Source organism: Solanum pennellii, chromosome 5 (genome assembly GCF_001406875.1).
Source record: "Solanum pennellii chromosome 5, SPENNV200".
In the NCBI taxonomy this organism is placed as follows: Eukaryota; Viridiplantae; Streptophyta; class Magnoliopsida; order Solanales; family Solanaceae; genus Solanum; species Solanum pennellii.
The window spans coordinates 72611635-72628939 of NC_028641.1; the positions used below are offsets into that span (position 1 = coordinate 72611635).

Consider the following 17305-nt stretch of genomic DNA (forward strand, 5'->3'; position numbering starts at 1 on the left):
CCATCCTTGTGTAATGTTATACTTGAACAATTTGAATAATAAAACTACAAGAAAAGTAAAGTACGAGATAGAGCTACTATGAAAAAGTAAGGTAAAAGATAAAAATAGGATTATCAAATAATAATAAACACAGAATGAGAAGAAAATATCAAGGTAAAGATGTGATGACATTGAATTGATGTTAATAAAATGAGACTTTTTTGTTGTCGCATGGCGATAACTTAAACGATATGATACAATTTAAGTAACAATCAAAACAGAAGTAGGATTTAACTTATACTATACGCAAGTGGTATACAATTTCTGTCAATATATAGTAGTTAAATTTCGCTAAATAATGAGAATTTGTTGAAAAATAACCTCCAAGAAATTGAGCCAGTCATCAAGAAGATTCAATAGGGTTTAGGAACAAATACATTGGTGGCAAAGTATCTGACAAGGCATCAACTGATCTAGGTGGTCCGAAGAGGGTTTATCTGAACGCTTTATGCCGAAAAATTATATCAAGGATCAAAATTTTGTTTTATTTGCATTAGATGTTAGAAACCCCTTCGTAAAAACTAAAAAAAATGGTAAAGGTGGTTCAAATTCTCTTTACATGATGTAGGTTCGATTTATGCTTTTATGTTTCTTTTGTTTTTGAATCCCCTTAGCAAAAATCCTGCTTTTGGCACGAGCAGCTGACACTACAACATGCACCTCCTACTTAAGAACTCGAAGGTCACCTTTAAATGTTGAGAAATGGACATTAATCAAAAACTTCATCTAAAAATTCATAGTCACAAGTGATAGAAGTAATTTTCCTTAAAGCTTATGTGAGATAGATTGTAACTTGCAGTGTATCATAATATATAATGTCTTTTTAGTTATCCATAACCCAAATATGAGTAAAAAACTTCACAGTATTTGTACAATTTATACTGACAAAGAACTTGCTTAAAAGCCTAGCAAGATCATTTCCAGTAAACTGCAAAAAATATCTAAGATTATCTGTTGTTGTTTTTTTCTTGTTTTTTAATTTTACTTTTGATAAGTAAGAAACAAGATAGTCTCTCTTGAAAATGATGTTGGCAAAGTAAGGCTGTCCTCAGACACTCCTATCTATGTACACCACCCCCCATATACCAACTCTTGAGTGAAATGTCGTCAGGCAATCTCATCAAGACGACGGTCCATTACATGGGAGATGGATACAAGGAATGAATCTTCACTTGAGCCAAGGGGCTTAGAGTCCAACGCTTCTTGAAGAATCTCCTCGATCATGGATTCCTTGTTCAAGGTTTCCCTGCACATGATGTTCCCTATGGTAAATGGTGTGAGACCCCTCTCTGCACCTTTCTTCAAAAGCATGGTGGAGATGCGGAGTGTGCGAGCACTTTCCAAAGGTATGTCCCACCCATATAACTTCAATAAGCCTATGTCTTCCTCAGCGTCAAGTGATTTAATGTACTCAATGGTCTCGGAGCTAAAAGGTTGATGAGCTTGTGGCCAGTAGAGCCAGTCAAATGTGACATCTTCGAACTGCATCATTGTTTAGGTAGCAAGGACTCAAAAGTCGGGATGACTAAACAACATAATAAAACCATAAAACAAGCATTCACAAATCTACACACTCTCTGCCTATTCGTCTTGGAATATGTCGTCAATCTTAAACCAAAAAGAGGTATGTAACTAAAGAACTTGAAAGCCATGAACAAGCTGAGTGCTTTGCTGCCCTTCAAATACAGATCATAGCAACTCTTCCGACAAGGCAAAGGAAAGAGGGGCTCAGATTGTAAAGATAGAAGCCTCTCAACTACTCTTTCGCAAACTATCCTATTTATACTAAAACATGATATTCCTTTTCGCCCAACAGCCTATAATAGGCACATGCCCCCTATCTCAAGGGCTTGCAATTATATGAAAAATCCTAATAAATAGTTCATATAGAATTTGAAGCTACATCACAATTGCTTCCTAAAAATATAAAAGAAAAAATAATTCTCTTGGTTATAAGGACTTGCAGAGAATAAACAAAATAAAAAGAAAGATTACTGACATGATAGAAGAATTATTCAATATATGAAGGCCAAAATGAGGAACATCTAAAATATGCACAGATGCAACACGAATTATCAAACAAATAACAGCATCACAGATTCACATTTTAGTTTTTTGATGACAAGGGAACCCACAACAGCTATCCTTAAGGGTGTGCACAATAACAACATCAAATTATATCACCAAATGGACAGGAAAACAAAAGATGAAGACTTACACTATCGGGCAAGCAGTAGCCATGATCAATTGGAATGAGCTCAACCTGGCCATCTTCACCTTTGCTCATTAAAATATTACCTGCATGCCTATCTGCATTTGCCAGCCTCATATCTAATACAGCAACTTTATGCACCTCCTCGACAGGGAAAGAACTAGGACCTAAATCCTCACAACTGCCATTATTCTCTATGAATTTCTGCAAGGACCCCAGCTTAACTGTAACGCCATCAGGATGGTTGAAACCCTTATGAAGGCACCTCACAAAAGTAGTTGGAGGAACACCAGCAAAACCTTTCAGCTCACCTGAAAGTGAGCGTCGTCCACTCTTTGGATGATCCAAAATGTAGGCAGCGCATTCCCTGAAACCACCTTCTCCAACTTTTGTTCCTTTCTTCAAGCCCTCGCCATTAACGGACAGAGGCAACCCTTGGGGATTGTTCACAGCCATAGGCTCCTCATCAATTGGCTTAAACACCGCAACAAACTTATTCCCTGATGCATCACGCATAAAATATGCTCCTCCCGTGCCTTCAGTTGATCTAATAGGATAATTTCCTCTATCTAAGCCTTCAAATGCAGAAACAATCATATCCCCAAGTACCACAGGAATTTCAATCCTTGGGTTAACAATTACAGGTTCCAAATATATTTCCCTATCAGGAGGCTTCCTCGGGACCAAAACTTTGTGATCTGTTTCAGTCCCACTCCCGTTTTCTCTAACCACATCATTCTGGTGTGGTGCCACAATGGACAACTCAAAATTCTTGTCCAATGGTCTAGCCCTAATTTTCGCATTTTTACGCACAAACAAATGAATCACCCCATCATTATTCTTGCAAAGATCATATATGATCCTCCGATCTTCAACATATTCACCTCTACACAACACTTCCTGTTCATCAATATCACCTAAACCAACCTGCTTTTCAGCAAGTTGACGTTTAACATATCCAACATCCCGACTCCTCTCTACATTAAATGTAAACTCTTCACCAGAAGAAGTTGTCACATTAATAACTTGAAGATCAGATAACCTAAGGACTAAATGAAGAACATTCCCATCAGAAACTCCATAATCCCTGATAAGTGAATCTCTCCTAGCCAATTCACGACCCCCACAAACCAATTTTTGATTTTTCACCACAAACCCTTTACAACTCTGAATCTGTACCTTCACAGATTCAATCGAATCATACTCCAAAACCCTTAATGGCATCATCGAACCCGACATAGCTACGTAAATCAAAATCGATTCTTGACCATGTACAAGCGGAATTACCATATTCTTTATACAAATTGGACTAATTGCAACCACCCCAGCAGATGACATTTTCCTCTATGGAAAATTTGATACAAACCCTATATTCACAAATCAACCTACAAATTATCAAAGACACTAAACAAGTGAAAAATGTGTTGTGGGTTTCAACACATTTTTCACAATGCTATCTGTACAGATATTACTTACAAATGTAACAATAATTAAGAAAAAAAAAGATAAAAAATAAAACCTCTCCCAAAGCCCCAGAGATTCAAGATTGGTTCTTTAATTGAATAAATGTTATAGTTAACCAAAAAAAATATGAATTTTGGGAGCTTTGGGAAAAAAAATTTAAAAAACTATTTTGGGGGTCGGGGAAAATGGAATAACTTCAGATAGGGGAATTGAAAGGCAAAGAATAGAGGACGGATTCTTACAGAAGGAGGAGAAGAATCGAAGGAAAATTGGATATCTTGAAGAATGATATACCGAGAATTTTTGAACGGTGCCGGCGACTTTTCCGGTGAATGAACGGAGAAAATACGTACAGTTGGAGAAGAATATTACTCAACCACAAATCAGTATTTACTTCAATATTTTAGCCGTTTCAACTTTGAAATTGCCTTTGAATAAAATAATTACAAAATGTGTCATTCAAACTTTAAATTTAATATCACCGTAGAAATAGAATCTGAAATAGATTTTAAATAAAATACAAAATATTTTATTAGGAAAAAAAATTTGAGTTCACTAAATTAGGTATATTAAGAAAATTATGTATTTCAAGTATATAAGATTAATGAAATATATCCTACTAAGATAGAACATCTTACTAGAATTTGTTTATATAAAAAAAAGAAAAAGTTCTAAAGTTTAGAAAATTTATTATTGATTATTGAAAAATAAGAAAAAATATTTATTTAAAGACAATAAATGATAGTGTAAACATGTGTTAATTATGCCTGATTGGAACTGTTACAATTTTTTTTGAAAAGTCAAAGGTCATAACCCTTTGTAAATGTTATAACCTTATCAAAAAAAGTTACAATTTTTCATAAAAAGTCATGATTTTTCATGAAAGTCGCAATTCTCCATAAAAATCATGACTTTTCATAAAAATCATAATTTTTCATAAAAGTCGCAATTTTTCATAAAAATCACGACTTTTCATAAAAATCACAATTTTTCATAAAAGTCACAACTTGTCATAAAAGTCACAATTTTTCGTAAAAGTCACATTTTTCATAGAAATCGTAACTTTTTAGAAAAAGTCAGAACTCTTCGAAAAAATCACAACTCTTCATTTTTCATTCACACCTTTTAAAACCCAATAATATTAACATATTGAGTGATAGTTCATAATTAAAATCCAAAGAGGATAAAATGTAATATCTCATGAAAACAGAAAGTCGATTTTTGAAAGACTTTCGACTCGAGTACAAGTATGAAATGAAAAAAAATGATGGTGAAGAAAATGTAATAGTTACTATAATAATAATAATAATAAAATAGTGTAATGACTAAAACACCATAAAAGCATATGGTGATAAAATGAAAGCAAAACCAAGACACTAAAATAATAAAGTGAACACTACAACAGACACCATCGAGCCTAAAACATATCAATAAGCAAGAGAATACTTCACTAATCTCCTACGTAAAATCGTGTCTTCAATATATTGAAATTGTATCGTGTCTTATTTATTAACCTCTCTCTTATATATTTTCGATCTACATCTATTTTTTCACACTCACTTTATTTAAGCTCTCACATATCCACGTAAAAACATATCAATTATTTTAAAAAAAAATCTTACAAAATATTCTAAAAAAAATAGATTATAAACAGTTATGAATTAATGTGGTAACTGAAATAAATACTATTTTAATCTTCTAAACACAATATATGAACAAACGGCTAGTCTATTCTCCAAACGTATAAACAAATTTTATATTTAAAATATTTCAGTTGGTTTCAATTTATCGTTGCACTTTTTGATTATTGCCCATATCTTTTTGTTGAAACAATAATTGAACATTTCACTTCTGATACAATGTCAATTTAAGTAATTAGAATTGATTTTAATTTATTTTAAAATAAAAATATTATTTACAAGTCAATAATCTAATTTCAATATGCTAAGGAATAGTACACACTATTGATACTCTAATAAATGGAGATTCATAGTTATGGAGAATTTGATTTGGTCACGATGTAATGATATATTATCAGATTGATCGTTATTTTCAAGATTTTGATATTAATTATTTGAATCTTATTATTAAGTATATCTTTTTTTATTTTATAACTATTTAATAGGTTCGAATAAGTATGAATGACATTAAGATGTCTATATAAAAAATTCTACAAAAAAGAATATTTCATCGCTACTTCATCTCTTTCACTCATCACCTACAACTTCCACCACCATCTATACTATCTACAATCATCATTTTCAATCCAACCACAATCACCGCTAATATCAATTATCTCAATCAATTGTCATCACCATTAGTAATCATTTGCAATCATTACTACCAACCATTATTACATCCAATAATCATTAAGATAATTATCATAATTAATTAATATATATCGCTCACTGTCATCATTATTCACCTCCAATATTATTCTACTACTAACAACCAGTGATGGAGTGACATATTTTATAGTTAAAGTGGAATAATATTTATCGTTTAAATGTAAAAAATTTTTTTTGTCAAGATGACATATTTATCCATGTGAAGTGTTTTTTTATATAAGAGAGTGTGCATTATACACACCATGATGAGACTGTTCTAAAAAATTAAATAGAGAGACGTGTTTCTCAAACTAATAAACAGTCTCAATAGTTTAGATATGAAACACACTCTCTCAATAGTTTAGATGTGTTTTTGACACGTATGTTATCATTTAAAAAAGAGAAGAAAGGCTATCTAGGAAGTATTGTTCCCTACTCTTCACTTTGATAATCGCAGAAATTAAAAGATGTGAGATAATTCTTTTTGTAAATATTTTTCTTTTAATTTTATTATAACAATAATAACAGATAAAAAAAAACTTTTAATGCTATATCGAATCAGTAGTCAGGTCCAAACCAAAACCAACATATAAGAATATAGGAACTAGGTTATTTGCATATGCAAATACAACATAGAAATATTTCTATTAGTTAATTAAATAACCCAAATAATTGAATTAATTATAAAAATATAAGAGTGCATTACTACTTGTTTAATGTAAGGTAAGTAGGTAAATTTAATAATATTATAACAAAAATATTTATTAGTAATTTAGGAAACAAACACTATTGAAAAATCACGCATGAAATGTGGTTATCAAGAAGGGAGGTTACAACATTGAAAGAGAAAAGATAAAGAACTTTGTCATTTATAACACTTGTTATCTTATTCTAATTAAGGAATAGATTTTCTAATTTTTAAAATACTCAAATCAATCACATATGAAAAATTGATTTTTTTTCCAAAAAAAATTCATATACAAGCACACCAATTATTATCATATTTTCCTTAAGTTTTTGAGCATTTAGTTTTTCCCCATCAATTGTTTTAAATCTATTTAGTGTATGTAATTCTAACTAACTATCAATATCAATTTATACAATTTTCAAAATTAGATTTAGTTATAGCTTTGATCAAATTAGTGATTACTTAATAGACAATCATAGTGATCTCATACCTATCTCGTTGCTTTGTGCACCAACTTTCGTGTGCCCTCGTGACCCAAACATCTATTATTTTTCCACGTGTTTTGATGTTCGGCGTTTAAATTTGAATTTCGATTAAATTTAGATTAGGCATAGAATTTTTCTGGGAACTTTTAACATGATTTTCTCCATCTTAAAAGCTCCAATTCGAGACCTTTAGGTAGGGTGAAGCAGTATCACCACTTCACTGTAACTCATAATAGACATATGCTTATGCTACTCTACGTTTCAGTTAATTAAGTACAGAGGCGGAACCAATATCAGGAGTTAGAGGGTTCTAATTCAATTTGTTTGAAGGTTCACAAGTTAATATATATATTTTCTTTTAATTCTCTAATGTAAATATGGGGTTTACAAAAAAGCCAGTGAATTCGTCCAAACTCATGAACCTCACCTAGCTCCCGTGTGATTAAGTAAAGAAATATTTTAATTGAATTAAAATAATTATTCATGATTTATTAGTTTAATATTTAGATTATATGATATTATTGCTATACTTTGAACTATAATATTTTTTATTTAAGTGAGTGTTTGATTATAGTATAAAATTAATAACAGATAAATTTTAAATATTTCATGACCAAACAATTAAACTCTTACTAAATGACATAAAAAATAATCTTATTTTCTTTACGGTATATTAAAATTAGAATATAAAAAAGAACTACCCTATGGTATTTTCAATCTTTTTTTTTTGTCTGATACTATTTTTTATTTTTCAGAAGTCAATTTTAATAATTTTTAAAATATTCATAAATAATAATTTTTCTCATATCATCAATATACAAATAATATATTAACTTTAGAATTTAAAAGAAACACAAATATATTAAGACTGAAAAAAAGGGTCTGGGTATTTTCTTCAAGCAGTTCTCCATTCAAAAAGCTTTCTAATTTCAAAATCTTAGCCTCTTTTCTTCTTCTCTCCAATATCTCTTCGTCTTCTCATACTGTTTCTTACACTTGTTGACTATCAAGTCGCCGGATCTTTGACTCCGATTGAAATGGAGAATCTCATAGCATTAGTTAACAGATTACAGAGAGCTTGTACTGCACTTGGAGATCATGGTGAAGAAAGTTCGTTACCTACTCTATGGGATGCTTTGCCTACTATCGCTGTTGTCGGTGGACAGGTTTCGATACATCTACTTTTTTTCTCTGTTTCGTTGCTGTATTCTGAAGCAAACTTTTAAATTGTGTTTTATTGCGGTGTTTTATGTTTGAATCTGGAAGTGTTAGCTGGCGATTGGAATTTTGAAAGGTGTTGCTTCGTTTGAATAGTCGTGTTCGTATTTATTGAGGTTGAGTTTTTTAATTTGCGTGTTCATTGAAGTCAGTCAGATCTGCGGTTTGTATTGTGTTTTTTGGTACTTGTATGCTCATAGTTTCTGTAAGTAGTTGTTGTTTTTTGCAATATCTCCGTTGCTTCCATTTTTGGTCATTTCCTTGCCTTATTTTACCTGAAGGTTTTGTAGTGGATTGATTTCTCCGGCTCTTTTTACTTGGCTAAGCTTGATTTTTTGGTTAAGTTACTTGCCTCAGCTTGATCCTATAACATTAGTCATGAAAAATGCTAATATATGTAGGTTTCACATTTGTTAATATCTTTTTTTGTGTAGCACAGTTGGAATTTCGAGATTCAAATTTCTAAACTTTTGGCTTGAATTTGGACATAGAAGTTTTAAGTTTTTCGAAATAAAATTTATATATTTGAAAACTGCGTAAAAAAGTACTATAAATCACAAATTTTAAAATATTTAGAAGCCACATAAAAGAATTTCAGTAGAAAACTTGGTTCACTCTTGAAATTCCAACTGTCAATTTAGAAGTTCCGAAATTGAATAGTTAAATGAATTTGAATTCTTGAGAGTTGTAAAGTTGAATAGACATAACAGTTTGTAATGTCTCAAATGGGATTGAAGGGGGCCGGATCTACCGACCTAGTATGTATGTTATTTGAATTATTCAGGACCAAGTTTTTCTAGCTTTATTTGGGTTGAGATTTTGAGAATTTTGGTTCATATTAGGCACATGGGAAGAGGCAATCTAGTACCATAGTTTCTGTATTTAAATGTAGAAGCTGAATGTATTAATGTAATATGCGGTATATGTTTATCATATTGAAGACGGTTTTATGAGCTGCTTGACATCAATGCAATGAACGTGCTGTTACATAGCTTGATATGTTTCTGAGTGTGCATTCTAAGCTAATATACAATGACTGTTGTGGAGAATGGATGTTTGGGTCCATAAGTGAGTGATCCTATGCCCTTTTTGCTCAACTAAAACTTAGGTACATGCTAATAGTTTTCTAATGGTGGAGTGCATGACCTGTATCATGTATCATGTGTCTCCTCTGTGATAATCTATCTTATATTGTGTACTTAATGTCTTCAAAAACTGTTGATTCCGTAGATTTGTAGGTTTATTTTGCATTTATGTTGCTTAACTCCATCTTTTGGATGACTTGTAGAGTTCTGGGAAATCTTCGGTGCTTGAGAGCATTGTTGGAAAAGACTTTTTGCCTCGTGGATCAGGTAATAATTTCATCAATTGGAATCATAGATGCAAAACTTTTACAATACCAGAATTCTCACATATCATGTACAGGAATTGTCACCCGCCGCCCCCTTGTCCTACAGCTTCATCGGATAGAAGAAGGTAGAGAATATGCAGAATTTGGACACCTACCAAGAAAGAGGTTTACTGATTTTGGTGAGTTTTTGACATGCAATTCTACTGTATTATTTGCTCAATTCTACTTTTCATCTTCTGCATGTAGCACCTGTGTTGTGCGTTCTTGTCTTCATTATCTTCTGGGACTTCATTAGCAAACTTTTCCTCAACATTTACTTAAGTCTGTTGTTGTTTTTGCTTCTAAGTCTTATATGTGTCTTTCAGCTGCTGTGAGGAAGGAGATTGCTGATGAGACTGATCGAGAAACTGGCCGCAGCAAACAGATTTCTAGTGTGCCAATTTATCTCAGTATATATTCTCCAAATGGTATGAAGAACTGTTTGTTTTCTATTTGTGCTATTCAATTGTCTGCAATGGTGTATTTCCAAGTCCATTTGAGGTTTTTGATGGGTTTTTTTTTTTTCCGGACAAAGGTTGTTGATGATGTATTTGTTTTGAGTAAGCAGGATATTGAAATTTGTAGAATGAGGATGAATTTTATTACCAAAAAAAATGTATTTGACTGAAGTCTGGTGTTAAATGTTTCTCTCCCAATTAATGCATTCAGTTACTAGCAACTAAAAAGTTGTTGCTTCTGATAGCTGTCTGGACAATTGCATTTAAAATCAGCACTCACATATAGTGGATAGTTATCTGGTGAATTCCTTTGTTGTGTATGCTTTACTATTGCTAATATGGCCTTTTCAGTTATACATTCACTCGTCAGAATCCATTTGGTGTAGAAATCAGTGTTTTTTGGTAATCTGTTTCCGGCTTGGTGTAGACTTCTAATTTACTTGCCTCAGTTGCAGCATTTTTTGTAGCACCAATACATTGTATAGTTATCCAATAATCTGAGAAAAGATTTTCTACTCATATCATTCTAATTTTACATTGCCTCGACATTTACTACTTCATCTACTTATTTTGGGTTTATTTCATGGCAGTTGTTAACTTGACTCTGATCGATCTTCCTGGGCTTACAAAAGTAGCAGTTGGTAAGTATAGTGTTTCTGTTCATTTGTGCCATTAATTTCAAATGGAGAAAAATGTATGTTGAGGATTCATATAATGGATCCGAACATGTTTGCATTGATACATAACTTTTGTTTTGAAAATGAAAACTGTTGCCAAATTGATATTCTGTCCATTGAATTTATGTAGAGGGGCAGCCTGACAGCATTGTATTAGACATCGAAAACATGGTTCGGTCTTATATTGAGAAGGTCAGTTATACTAGTCTTCTATCCAAGAGAAAATGTTCCAGTATGTTGTGTTAACACTTTGAAAAACAATAATACTACAGTTCTCAAGTATTGTAGTAGTTTGCTGTGCTTGCTCTAATATGTCAGGAAACATCTAATTGTGTTTGAAGATCTCAATATACTCTTAATACTTGTGAAAGTCATTGCTTTCTGTTTTCTTGACATTGCAGCCCAATTGTATTATTCTTGCAATTTCCCCTGCGAATCAAGATCTCGCAACATCGGATGCAATCAAGATTTCTCGTGAAGTAGACCCTAAAGGTCGGATTCTGGGAATTTACTTCATATAATTTTCCTTCCTTCTAGCTCTAGATTGTTCTGAATGCGTTAATGGACATGTTCTTTTATTGGTGGGCAGTAGTTGTATCTAGTTTATTATAGTTGATTTAGTTAATTACTGTTAGGCAAATTATACACTTTAACAAAGCTGCCACATGCATTATAGATCTGCCACTTGATTAATGAAATTGCTTACCTTATAAAAGACTGACAACTTTAGTGTAGACTGTAGACATGAAAAACTTTATCCAACTTCTCTACTTCTCTGTGAAACCTATCTTTAGCATCACAAAGTTCAAGAAGTTCCAATTCATGTGTTCATTCACATTCTCTAGATCTAACTAGCTTTCAAGAAGCCACTGCCTCATTTTCCACCAATCCTGCATGTATAATTTATCTGCTCTCCACAGATACAAACACATTCTAAGAGAGACACTGTATCACCAAGACCTTTATTAGTATACCTAAGACCATCTTAAATTTGATCTTGTTGATGTTTCCTGCTAGACTAATAGGTCCACATTCCCCAATATTTGAGGCTCCCTCCTCCTTTTCGGTGATGCAATGAATGCAGTGGGGCTCTTCTCAAACTTTTCTGATTTCTGGAATGATGTAGCAGTCTTCATGTTGTCTTCCTTCATGACACTCCCAACATTGCTAGAAAAAAGTTGGAGTGAAGTCTTCCAGTCTGATGGTTTATCTCCCACACAATTCTATAGTCTCCCTCAACTCCTCTCCTCTTCTACACGCCAACCACTCTTTATCTTCTCTCATATTTGGTTAAACTCTATCCTCCCAAATTCAGTCTCTATTCTTCCTTTTCTATGTACAATAGGGAATAAAAACTGCAATTGACTTGACCTCTTCCTCATCTTCATAAACCATTTACCCCACTTCTATTCACTTCACTAAGAACTTTTTATTGGACCCTCCTCTTTCAAACAAAGTGTTCCATTTATTTTGTTTTCAGCTGGTCTCCCAAGCTAATGGCTCATCTTTTCTCATTTTTCTGCCTTGTTTAGCCTCCCCCCCCTCCCCCTCTCACACACACCCCACCACCACACACACTAGATCTCCCGATTCATTCATTTCCTCCTGCATCTTCACCTGTACCCTTCGAAAGATGTCCCTATTCCACTCCTTGTCCTGTTTAATAGTATCTTACCCAAGGAAAGTGTATTTTCACTTCATCTAAATTAGAATTCCGAGTATATTCCACTTAATCTAAATTACGAGTGCATTTTATTTACTATGTTGCTTGGACTCTTCATAAATGTCAACATGTGCGTCTCAAATTCTCCAAAAGTAGTGTATTTTTGGAGAATCCGACACAGTTGCAAAATTGAAAGTGAAGAGTCCGCTCAACTTAAACCCTAGGTTTATTGATTATGAATAAAAGATAATTTCGTGCAACTTTTTTTTTTGTTGATAAAGAAGATTAAGTCATACAACTTTTATATCTTCTTTAAGAAAATTGAAGTTTCTTATCCTTTATTGATTTCCCAATTTTCACATTCTTCAAGGTGAACAAGAGTTGGGAAACTTAATACAACAAAGACCTTCAATGTGCTTAACATTTTTTGATTGAGCAAATAATGTAGTTTAAGTTTTATATAGGTTTATAATCCCTGTGTGGTAATGTGCTAGCTCGATGCTAGTTTTACAATATGGTTCATTCTTGGTCAAGATTATGCATACTCATATCAAGAACTATTACATCTTTTAAGATTCTTTTGACTCAGTATCTGACCACTTGTCTCAGGAGAAAGGACATTTGGAGTTCTGACGAAGATTGATCTCATGGATAAGGGTACCGATGCTGTTGATGTAAGCTTTTATTTGGTTGATAATAGTTACTGCTATGCTTGTTTGAAAATGCATTTTTACTTGATGTGTAGCTTCAATTGAGCATATGTGAGTATGGACCTCATATATTTTTGTATCCTTCAGATAAAACTAGAGAAGAGTTGCTTTTAGTCTTTTATTACCCTTTGGATCACAAACTTTTGCCATAAGTTGATTTTTAAGTTTGATAGTTAACCATACATAACGAAAATAACCTCTAGGGGTAAGGTCGCGTGTACCCACCCTCCTCAGACTCCATTTGGGGTAATATTTAAGGTATGTTTTTGTTCTTGTAGTTAACCGTACATTGGTCTTTCGGAAACAAACTCTCTATCCTGCAAAGGTAGGGGTAAGGTCTGCGGAGTTTCTACCCTCTCCAAACCTCATTTGTGGGAATAAGGGTATGTTTTTTTTTTGTAGTTAACTGTACATACATGTAGCATTTCAAAATTAATGCCATTAAGTGTACTCCATCTGTTCAAGTTTTGTGGTGATGCTTGACTTGACACGAAGTTTACGGAAGAAAAAGGAAGGCCAAGGCTTTTCTTGTAAGTTGTACCTGTGATATATTTGTGACTATAAATGGATGTCATTAAAGTTAAATGAGAAATTTAAAGTTCAAGTGTTGCCTTGTATAGAAATGTGGGAAATAATGCCACATTAAATGTGTTAAATTAGGTCTTTGGCCTAACTCACACCCCAAAAGCTAGCTCAAAGGAAGGGAGACTGCTCAAGCCTTATAAGGAGTCCCCCCATCTCATTAACCACCAATGTGGGACTTTTGTCATTCTTTAACACTCCGCCTCACACCCAGTGCTTGACATTTGGTGTGTGGGCAGTTTTGATTTAGGGGGCCCCAACATCGGGTGAGATGGACCCTTACTTACTAAAGTACGGGAAAGAAATAGCTTACAAGAACAAGTAAGAGAGTTGACTTACTTTAACAAGGGAACTGGGGTTGCTTACTAATGTAAGGGATTGTTGAGCCTTTAAAATCTTGTTTGTACCCACGGGGCAAGCTGTTAGAGAGAGCATACTTTTATTTATTTGATTATGTTAGAATAGTAATAGGTATATACAATCCTAGTAGAATAGGATGAGGCTTATACAATCCTATTAGAATAGGTTGAGGCTTATGCAATCCTATTAGAATATTAAGTTTATACAGTCCTATTAGAATAGGAATAGGTTATTACAATCCTATTTAGAATCGAAATAGGAATACAAATAGAAATATGATTAATAAATAGTATCCTACTTTGTAAATGATTGTATGCTAATGTCTATAAATAGGGTCTCAATATAATAGTGTAGAAACAACAACAATTCCATGATATTATTTTCCTATATATCTCACGTGGTATCAGTGCTAGGTCCATCCCTGTTTGGACCGATCCACGCTCCAATTGGGCCTAGGCGTGAAGGGAGGTGTTAGAATGGGTAAAAGTCCCACATTGGTTTGGGAATTAATTGGTGGTCTGGACTTGGGCAATCCTCCCCTCATGAGCTAGCTTTTGAGGTTGAGTTAGGCCCATGTGCCATATCTTTACTGATTATATTTTCAACAAAATGGAACAGAGGGATGAGTATCTTTTATATAAAGCGAAATACCGAAGCTTCCTTGAAGAGATAAAGGAACCTCTGTACATAAAATGGAACAGAGGGATAGTTTTTGGAGAACTTATGTATTATGAGTTTTGATTGGGTTAAGGTGATCATAGTTTCTTATTCTAGTTTGATAAAGTCCTAATATCAATATTTTGTTGATTGTTGTTGTAGACTTGTATTAGATTAGTAGTAGTAGTTGTATCTTAGTGAATACTTATTGTCATATTGGGTGAAGAGTTGTTTGAACAGATCTTGTGATAATTACCTTAGGACAGTTAGGAGATACTATTTGAGTGTGCTTTATTAAGAAATCAAGGCAATGCACATGACATGACATGATGTAGAGGATGAATGTTCTGATTTTGCAATCACTCTACTTGAGTACTCTTCTTTTAAATTTATGATTCTGGACATTGAAAGCTTATCCTTGCGTTCTTAGTCTGAGCATCTCAAAATACTACCTATTGGAAAAGACAAAGGCACTTCTTCATGCCCTCTTGAAATTTATAGGAGCACAAGTGGTAATCATATCTTTATTTGTTTCTGCAAATGTGTTTGTCAGTACTGACTATTTAATTCACAGTCCTATGATTTTATGCTTTCTGATTGAAATTTCTGCTGCCATCAAGAAGTCTGTCAACATTTACAAGAATAATTTATATTGGTTCTTATTTACTTACAAATATTATCAATTGTTGATTATTCTAAATCATTTTCTTGGATTTCCAGATGTTGGAAGGAAAATCATATAAGCTACAGTTTCCATGGATTGGTGTTGTCAATCGTTCACAAGCTGATATCAACAAAAATGTGGATATGATTGCTGCTAGGCGTAGGGAGAGAGAGTACTTTTCTAGTACCCCTGAGTACCGGCATCTTGCTAACAGAATGGGTTCAGAACATCTTGGGAAAGTTCTGTCAAAAGTATGTCATATTCTTTCTAATCAAATATTTAGGGGTTGAACTTTTTATCTTTTTAAAACTAGAGCCCTGTTCATCTTATTTTACTTTTCTGCGTTCAATGAAATTCCTCTTGGTGCTCTAAATGAAGCCTTTAAGGTCTTTTATGCTTTTCCTATTTGATGTAGACTTGTAGTTGTGGTTTATGTTGGATAGCTAACTGTTTTTCTTTGATTTTCTTTCTACATTTTTTAGCATTTGGAGTCTGTTATCAAGTCTCGGATTCCAGGTCTCCAGTCTCTTATCAACAAAACTATAATTGAGCTAGAAACTGAGTTGAGCCGTCTTGGAAAGCCCATTGCCACGGATGCGGGAGTAAGTATCCTATTTAAATGTCTACCTTTCTGTTGTATTGGTTATAAAAACCTGTGAGGCAATTTACTATCTTTGTACTTCCATTAATTTGTAGAATATGAGTCTGCTTTTGTTGCTTTTCTGAGCGTGAATCATATGTCTTGTCCTTGTTTTGCATGTTCTGATCAGGGAAAATTGTACATGATAATGGAAATCTGTCGTAGTTTTGATGGAAATTTCAAAGAACATCTTGATGGAGTGTAAGTGTTCCACGTTTATTTTTTGTTAACATATCCAAGTAAACTATATTTTTATGTTGTCTAAGCTTGTTTTCTGATGTCTGAATGTCACAGTCGACCAGGAGGTGATAAAATATATTATGTCTTTGATAATCAGCTCCCAGCTGCATTAAAAAGACTGCAATTTGACAAGCAACTTTCAATGGAAAATGTAAGGAAACTTATAACTGAAGCGGATGGATATCAACCACATTTAATAGCTCCTGAACAAGGATATCGTCGTCTCATTGAATCTTCCATAGTTTCTATGAAGGGTCCTGCTGAAGCAGCTGTTGATGCGGTATGGATTTTTGCCCCTTGTTGTATATGTACCTAAAATATACTATTATAAGTTGCACTGTGTATAATGGTTTCAGTTAGCTTTATATCTTTCCGGAATGGGTCAGATGCCTTTTCTTCAGCGTTTTTTTTGATGAATTCTCTTTTCATCAGCCATTGATTCTTCTTTGCCCTTTTTTGGGATTTCCACTCTAGTATTCTGACTCAAATTATTGAGAATTGGAATAAAACAGGTCCCCAAATGGAGCAAGCTGAATTCTTGTAGCTGACCCACCTAAATTGAAATTGAGGCTTAATTGTTGTTGTTTACTATTTTTTGTTGATTTACATTTCAGGCTTCTTTATGGAGTAGTCAGTTGTGTAGTAGCTGGGGAAGGAATTTCACTAAGGGATTCTAAAAAAGAAAAAAGAGAGGTCAAAATGCAGAATTAGGAGTTGAATCTGCAACCTAGGACATTTCTTAAACCTCCTTTGCCACTATACTGATGCTCTCCTTCAGGGGATTCAACACTACATATATATATATATATATATATATATATATATATATAT

General features: G+C 33.3%; 2 protein-coding genes across 2 annotated transcripts in view; one reads left to right on the top strand and one right to left on the bottom strand.

Moving 5' to 3' along the window:
- Window positions 1–798: 798 nt before the first annotated feature.
- Window positions 799–4126, bottom strand: LOC107018462 (phosphatidylinositol 4-kinase gamma 4-like). Its single transcript, XM_015218952.2, has 3 exons — window positions 3958–4126; window positions 2258–3618; window positions 799–1521 (listed from the first exon to the last, which is right to left on the bottom strand). Exons 2-3 carry the CDS (start codon window positions 3587–3589, stop codon window positions 1147–1149), a joined length of 1707 nt encoding a protein of 568 aa, XP_015074438.1. The 5' UTR covers window positions 3590–3618; window positions 3958–4126; the 3' UTR covers window positions 799–1146.
- A 3946-nt stretch (window positions 4127–8072) lies between these two features.
- The window catches only part of LOC107020103 (dynamin-related protein 5A-like), an 11665-nt gene continuing 2432 nt past the window's right edge, over window positions 8073–17305 (top strand). The window contains exons 1-12 of the mRNA XM_015220426.2: window positions 8073–8381; window positions 9722–9785; window positions 9859–9963; window positions 10150–10251; window positions 10872–10922; window positions 11089–11150; window positions 11360–11450; window positions 13231–13295; window positions 15651–15845; window positions 16077–16196; window positions 16365–16435; window positions 16529–16754. Of these exons, the coding sequence (XP_015075912.1) occupies window positions 8253–8381; window positions 9722–9785; window positions 9859–9963; window positions 10150–10251; window positions 10872–10922; window positions 11089–11150; window positions 11360–11450; window positions 13231–13295; window positions 15651–15845; window positions 16077–16196; window positions 16365–16435; window positions 16529–16754 (1281 nt within the window). The 5' untranslated portion in view covers window positions 8073–8252. The remainder of the gene's footprint in view (window positions 8382–9721; window positions 9786–9858; window positions 9964–10149; window positions 10252–10871; window positions 10923–11088; window positions 11151–11359; window positions 11451–13230; window positions 13296–15650; window positions 15846–16076; window positions 16197–16364; window positions 16436–16528; window positions 16755–17305) is intronic.

Coding starts and splice junctions, on each gene's coding strand:
- LOC107018462 (XM_015218952.2), bottom strand. CDS start 3,589: ATGTCATCTGCTGGGGTGGTTGCAATTAGTCCAATTTGTATAAAGAAT. Junction 1,522..2,257: donor GCTACTGCTTGCCCGATAGT/GTAAGTCTTCAT, acceptor ACAATGATGCAG/TTCGAAGATGTCACATTTGA.